This window comes from Columba livia, unplaced genomic scaffold (assembly GCF_036013475.1).
Source record: "Columba livia isolate bColLiv1 breed racing homer unplaced genomic scaffold, bColLiv1.pat.W.v2 Scaffold_467, whole genome shotgun sequence".
Classification (NCBI taxonomy): Eukaryota; Metazoa; Chordata; class Aves; order Columbiformes; family Columbidae; genus Columba; species Columba livia.
Genome location: NW_027043504.1, coordinates 4,464 through 11,711, shown reverse-complemented (window position 1 = coordinate 11,711; position 7,248 = coordinate 4,464). Strand labels below are relative to the sequence as shown.

General features: G+C 51.1%; 1 protein-coding gene across 1 annotated transcript; it reads right to left on the bottom strand.

The window, feature by feature from the left end:
- Positions 1-5,551: 5,551 nt before the first annotated feature.
- LOC135578095 (olfactory receptor 14A16-like) lies at positions 5,552-6,571 on the bottom strand. The gene has a single exon (XM_065048295.1). The coding sequence runs from the start codon at positions 6,569-6,571 to the stop codon at positions 5,552-5,554; it is 1,020 nt and encodes a 339-aa protein (XP_064904367.1).
- Between the last annotated feature and the right edge of the window lie 677 nt (positions 6,572-7,248).

Here is a 7,248-nt window from a genome sequence, read left to right as displayed (position 1 = left end):
TTGTTGTTTTGGTTTTTTAAGTTTAGAGGGGAGTTCTCAGGTTTTCGGGCTGAGGTCCATGGTCTCACTATAAGCACCCAGTGCAAACCTCGAGAGGCCCCGTGTACCTGAGGTGTTTGCCTTGGACTGGCAGGTATCAGACCAGACTGATAGAGCGATGGTGCTTTCATCATTTACAATTAGTATTCAACACTTGTGCATCTAATTAGATAAGTTTCAGGACTGTAGGTGAAGAGGCAGATATGTGAAGAGCACTTAGAAGATGTGATAGAAGAATATTCCAGTTGATAATAGAGAATCATAGAATTATTTCAGTTGGAAGAGACCCTCAGGAGCACTGAGTCCAGCCACAACCTAAATCTAGAACTAAACCGTGTCCCTAAGAACCTCGTCTAAACATCTTATAAACCCCTGCAGGAATGGTGACTCCACCACTGCCCTGAGCTGCCTGTTCCAATGCCTGACAGCCCTTTCCAGGAAGAATTTTTTCCTAATATTCAATGTGAACCTTCCCTGGCACAATTTGAGGCCATTTCCTCTTGTCCTATCACTTGCTACTTGGGAGAAGAGACCAAGCCCTCCATGTTTAACCTCCTTTCAGGCAGTTGTGGACAGCGAGAAGGTCTCCCCTCAGCCTCCTGTTCTAGAGGCTGAACGCACCAGCTCCCTCAACCGCTCCTCATCACACTTGTGCTCCAGCCCCTCACCAGCTCCGTTCCCTCCTCTGCACACTCTCTGGTGCCTCAATGTCCTTCTTATGATGAAGGGCCCAAACCTGAACACAGGATTCAAGATGCGACCTCATCAGCGCTGAGAACAGTGGCACAATCACGCTAGTCCTGCTGGCCACACCATTCCTGATACAAGCCAGGATGCTGGTGGCCCTTTTGGCCACCTGGGCACACACAGGCTCATGTTCAGCTGCTGTCGATCAACACCCCCTGATCCCTTTCCACCAGGCAATGTTCCAGCCACTCTTCCCTGAGCCTGGGGCTGTTGTGACCCAAGTGCAGGACCCGGCACTTGGTCTGGTCAAACCTCACACAAATGGCCTCAGCCCAATGATCCAGGGGGTCCAGATCCCCCTGCATGGCCTTCCCACCCTCCAGCAGATCAACACTCCCACCCAACCTGGTGTCATCTGCAAACTTAATGAGGGTGCACTCGATCCCGTCATCCACATCACTGATAAAGCTTAAATAGAACTGAGTCAAATACTGAGCCCTGGGGACACCACTTGTGACCGGACGCCAACTGGATTTGGTTCTGTTCACCACAATTCTTTTGGTCCAGCCCTCCATCGCACATACACCATCCAGGCCATGAGCTGCAGCTTCTCCAGGAGATGCTGTGGGACACGGTGTCAAAGGCTTTACTGCAGTCTAAGGACACAACACCCACAGCCCGTGTGGCGGATTCACTCCCCACGACAGACTTTCCCTCATCTGCTCAGCCAGTCACCTTGTCACAGAAGAGATCAGGGTGGTCAAGCAGGACCTGCCTTTCATCCAGCCATGCTGATTGGGCCCGATTGCTCGTCTCGTGTGTGTGACCTCACAGTCCTTTCCCAGCCGTGTTCCTGCTGTTGGCCAATCCCCTGCAGAGGCAGAAGTGACCTCACAGTGCCCTCCACAGCCATTGGTTCCTACTGGACTATGAGTTCCTGAGACACAAGTGACCACATGGAATCGTACCCACCATCACCCTCCTTGTGGTCCAGTGTGTGAGCAGATCAAACTGAGCTGCTTTCATCAAATGTATCCAATAGATTTCCTATCAAGGGTTTGAGTGGAGAAACGTTCCTCAGAGGAGCTGCTGTATTTACTCTGGGGCATTTTACATTTCTGCTTCTGCACCTCATTTTCTTCTTCTTCTTTCTCTGTCTTTTCTGATATGAAAAGCTCTACAAGGAAAAGATTCATGGAATCCCACAATAACACAGGTTGGAGGAGACCCCTGAACACCCTCTCTGTCCCACTGACCTTTATGGCACCCCAAGGAATAGGTGATGGCATTTGTGCTCGTTTGGGTTCATCTCACCACATGCACACAGTGGACATGCACATGATGTGTATGTTTACAACTCATTTGCACAATGAAAACATGGATGTTTCACCTAGTATTTCATAGAATCAATGAATGTCCTGAGTTGGAAGGACCCAAAGGATCATGGAGTCCAACTCCTGTCCCTGCACAGGACACCCCACAGGTCACCCCGTGTGTCTGAGGATGTTGTCCAATCTCTTCTTGAACACTGTCAGGTTGGGGCCGTGACACCTCCCTGGGGAGCCTCTTCAGTGTCCAGCACCTCTGGGGGAAGAACCTTTTCCTCATGTCCAACCTAAACCTCCCCTGACACATATTCCTGCCATTACATTGGGCTTCTTCACTAGTCACCACAGAGAAGAGATCAGTACCTACTCTTCCTTCTCCCCTTGTGAGGAAGCTGTAGCCACTATGAGGTCTCCTTTGAGTCTTTTCTTCAGCTCTGATGGTGAGAAAGCCCTTGGTTTGCTTTCTGAAGCAGAAAAGAGAAGCCATGACATCCAGCCTCTTACCCTGCAGGCTGCAGACACCCATCTCGCTTCCCCACCTGCTCTCACCCCAGCATTTCTGCACCTTCACTGCTGTGTCTGCACCCTCACTGGCTGCTCTTTGGAACACAAACCATGGGCTGATCCAGCTCCCTCTGGGTCACCTCTTGCACCACAGCACTGCCCTTCCAGTGACATTTCTTCCTCCTCATAACCAGTCTCCATCTTCCAAGTCACTTTGTGACTTTTTTTCCTCTTTCTTGCTTTTTTTCTGCTACTCAACCATCTCAGAAATTGCTCTTCAAGCAGAGAACCCAACCCGTTAGGCTTCTTGTGGTCTTTCACCTCACCAGAGAGAAGTCACCTCACCATGATCTTCTAAATCCCATGAGTGCTGCTGGTCTTTCAGCTTCTCTGACACGACCATGTCCCTGCTGCTGTCTCATCATGTTCTCAGGTGGGATGGACATGACAACCCATCTCCAAGGTCTCTTCCTGGGTAGGGCCTGTGGGTACCTTGGCAGAGGTTCTTTTCCAGCCATGTCCCCGCTGCTGGGCTGTCACCTCCAGTGACACAACTGGCCTCACTGTCCCCTTCACAGCCACATGATTCTGACTGGATTATGAGTGTCTGAGACTCAGCTGACCTCATAATAGCACACCCACCCATGCCCCTCCTTAGCACCCAGGACCTGACCAAGACTGAACCGTGTTCTACACACTCCTACACCTGCCCCTCTTTCCCACAGGCTGCAGACACCCATCTCGCTTCCTCACCTTGTTCAAATATGTCAAATATGTTTTCTACTAGCAATGTGGGTGAAAAGCGCTCCTCACTGGAATTGGGGGGTTCACGTTAACACCTTCTAGATCTCCTCTTTTGCATTGTTTTTTACTATTCCTCTACCTATTCTCTCTCCAGAAACCTCTCCAAGGGAAAAATTCTGTCCAATCACAGAGAAAATTCAGGTTTGCAGAGAGGCCTTGTCTCACTCATCTTGTCTCACTCTCCTGCTCAGGGCAGGTTCAACCAGGTGAGGTTGCTCAAGGCCTCCAATCAGCTTTGTATCATCCTCAAGGCTCTTAAAGTGCTCTCTGTTATATCTTAAAAAGGGAGAATAGAGATATTCAACAATGTTGGCCCAAGTGTTGGTCACTGAGAGATGACACCAGCATCTGGCTGCACGGAGGACTTTGTACCACTGATGATATTTGGGCTTGATGGTTCAGCCAACTGCCCACCCAGCATCCACTTCGTGAGCCCCATCAGCACCCCTCTGGCCAGAAGGAGACCATGGCTGAGCCTTGCAAACGCCCTGTACACAACATGCCTTTCCTTCCCGTCCATTTGAGTTCAGCAATCCCTTCCTTGTCCTTCACATTCCTGGAAATGGCTGCAGGAGGCTTGTCCCATCCCCTTCCCAGGGAGGGAGGAAGGGTGGCCAGCCTGTAGTTATCCCAGTTCCTATCCCTGCTTTTCTTGAAGATGGGTTTGAGGTCTGCGTTTCCTTAGGACCCCAGAACCATTTCTAGGGCAGTTTTGAGATCACAGTCTGGAATCACAAGAACGGGTGACAGAGCAGACTGGAACACTTGAAATGATCCTGTCCAAGGCAGCTGAGACAAATCTCACTGATCCAGTGGGGTTTATTCCTGGAGTCACACACAGAAATATCAGGGTTCCATCAGGCATCCATATCTCAGCTGGTCTCAGGACTCCTTGTGCACCCAGGGATGCTCAGAGACAGAGTCTGTCCTTTTTACACACAGAGGCAGGAGTCACAGTGTCCCTCTGGCCTCCCGTTGCCACTCCAAAGAGACAGGAGACACCTCAGCCCTGTGGTGTGTCACCTGCTCTGCACTCATCTGAGATGTCCAGCGTCATTAAGAATGGACACAGGGAGCTCAGTTAAAGGAAGCACAACCCAGTGCTGCATTCAGGTGATTTCCCATGGGTTGTTTCTCCCAATATGAAGTGACCTCAAGACCTCGTCTGTCTCACAGGCCTTCATGGAATGGAAATGAATCATTGATGGTGTTTGTGCTCACTCAGGTTCATGTCACCTCACATACATGATGTGCATGCTCACATCTCATCTGTACAAGGCAAACATGGACTGCTGAACTACTAATTGAGTGTCCATCCATGGAGAGAATACAGCCTCTGTGGGTGAGAGGCCCGTGCTGGAAATGATGGTTGTGAGGGTCCAGTCCATGGTGATTGACCTGAGGCTCCTTCTTTGGGGTGTCCAGTGCACAGGGGCACAGCCCAGCCCCTGCTCTGCTGGTCCTGCAGGTCTCTGGCAGGAGCCTGGCTGTGAGAGGACACTGCTGTGTGCCAGCCCTGCACACACACACTGTTCAGCTGTACTCTGGTGTTTAATCTGTGGGTGACTTTTGTAGGAATATGCTTGAGAGAAACTACGCAAGAAGATATAAACCATCATGCACTGCCCTGAGGAGATCACGTTTCTATCTGGAAAGGCTGTTGTGAGGCCAGCTCTGTCACAGCAGTGCCCATTGCCTGTCCCTGCCTGCGCTCACAGCACTGACACACAGCAGGACGGTGACCAAGCTGCCAGAGCACTCAGGCCTTGCACCAACACCAGGGATGAGAAGGAGAGTGTGGGAGTGGAACCAGAACAGCTCTGGAAGAACAAGCGCTGCTGCTCCCTGGCAGGGCTGCCGGGATGGACACGTTTCCCCTCCTCCCATGTACACAGGACCTGTCCCTGCAGCTCCAAACAGGCCTTGGAGGAAGAATATCAGTGAAAAAAAAATCACTGCAGAGCCCTTTATTTTGTTTAAATACACAGAGAGCATGGGTCCATATTTATACAGCCAGTGGGTTTGAAAAAAAGCTGACAATGAATTAGAAAGGGGATGACAAAAATATCATGATTTATTAAAAAATAAACACCACCAACACACACACACACACACAAGTCTGGGCCTCTAATGAGTTACATTTAAACTGTTATTTGTTAAAGAGAAGATGATGAACACTTTATTATTTTTCAAATGCATCCCTCCATTAGTTTCCTCAGGGCATCCTTGAGCTCCCTGTTCCTCATGCTGTAGATGAGGGGGTTCAATGTTGGAGGTATCAGCGAGTATAGAACAGACACCAGCAGGTCCAAGGATGGGGAAGAGATGGAGGGGGGCTTCAGGTAGGCAAAAAAGGAGGTGCCGGCAAACAGAGAGATGACAGCCAGGTGAGGGAGGCAGGTGGAAAAGGCTTTGTGCCGTCCCTGCTCAGAGGGGATCCTCAGCACAGCCCTCAAGATCTGCACATAGGACACCACGATGAAAATGCAGCACATAAAAACCAAACAGGCACTAACCACAATAAGCCCAAGTTCCCTGAGGTGGGAGTGTGAGCAGGAGAGCTTGAGGATCTGGGGGATTTCACAGAAGAACTGGCCCAGGGCATTGCCCTTGCACAGGGGCAGTGAAAATGTATTGGCCGTGTGCAGCAGAGCATTGAGAAACCCAGTGGCCCAGGCAGCTGCTGCCATGTGGACACAAGCTCTGCTGCCCAGGAGGGTCCCGTAGTGCAGGGGTTTGCAGATGGCAACGTAGCGGTCATAGGACATGATGGTGAGGAGATAAAACTCTGCTGAAATGAAGAACAAAAACAGAAAGACCTGCACAGCACAACCTGAATAGGAAATGGCTCTGGTGTCCCAGAGGGAATTAGCCATGGACTTGGGGACAGTGGTGGAGATGGTGCCCATATCAAGGAGGGCGAGGTTGAGCAGGAAGAAGTACATGGGGGTGTGGAGGTGCTGGTCCCAGGCTATGGTGGTGATGATGAGGCCGTTGCCCAGGAGGGCAGCCAGGTAGACACCCAGGAAGAGCCAGAAGTGCAAGAGCTGCAGCTCCCGTGTGTCTGTGAACGGCAGGAGGAGGAACTGGGTGATGGAGCTGCTGTTGGACATTGGCTGCCTGTGGGCATGAGGACCTGTGCAAGGAGGAAAAGGCAGTGTCAGGTTAGGGGAGACTTCTCTGAGGAAAATAAACATGCTGTTTCTCATGGAAAACCCCCTCCCTGATGGAGGGATTTTTCAGCTCATTCTCTCTTTCTACCAGCTGAGAAAAAACAGTTTATCACAGTTAAAAATGCAGCTTGGGCATCTGGTTTCCATGGACGCAAGTCTGGGGCAAAACCCCCTGAGTTGGTGTCAGAACAAAAACTGACCCACACTCACACCCCAACCCCAGAGAGCAAGAGCACCAGGGACAGGTGGAGAAACAGGGAAGGACACTGCAGTGCTACCAGAAAATAAAGCAAGGACAGAAAGGCAGACGGGCATGCTGTGGAACCTTCTCCTGACCCGGCTGTGCTGCTGCCACTCACATAATGACACTGGAGAGCAAGTACTTTTAGCACCTTATTTGTGTACCATGTTCCAGGAACCCTTCACCTGGAGGTCCAGCTGCTGAGGTGGAGACTCGTGACCTGGACCCCATGGCTTTGGGGCAGAGGGTCTGCTGGGGAGGAGAGGAGAGGAGACCAGGGGTTGCACTGGGAAATGTGTCTGCACTGCAGGGGATTGCAGGGGGTTTCCAAAATCCTGTCCCTGGCATATCTGGTAGGAGCTCCTTCTCCCTGCCCATGTCTCTGTTGCCTGCAGCTGTGTCTCTGTCCCTGGTCTGCTCCCTGACGGTGTCACAGACCCCGTTCCACCCGCTGTGTGCTCAGCTCTGTCCT

Coding starts and splice junctions, on each gene's coding strand:
- LOC135578095 (XM_065048295.1), bottom strand. CDS start 6,571: ATGAGAAACAGCATGTTTATTTTCCTCAGAGAAGTCTCCCCTAACCTG.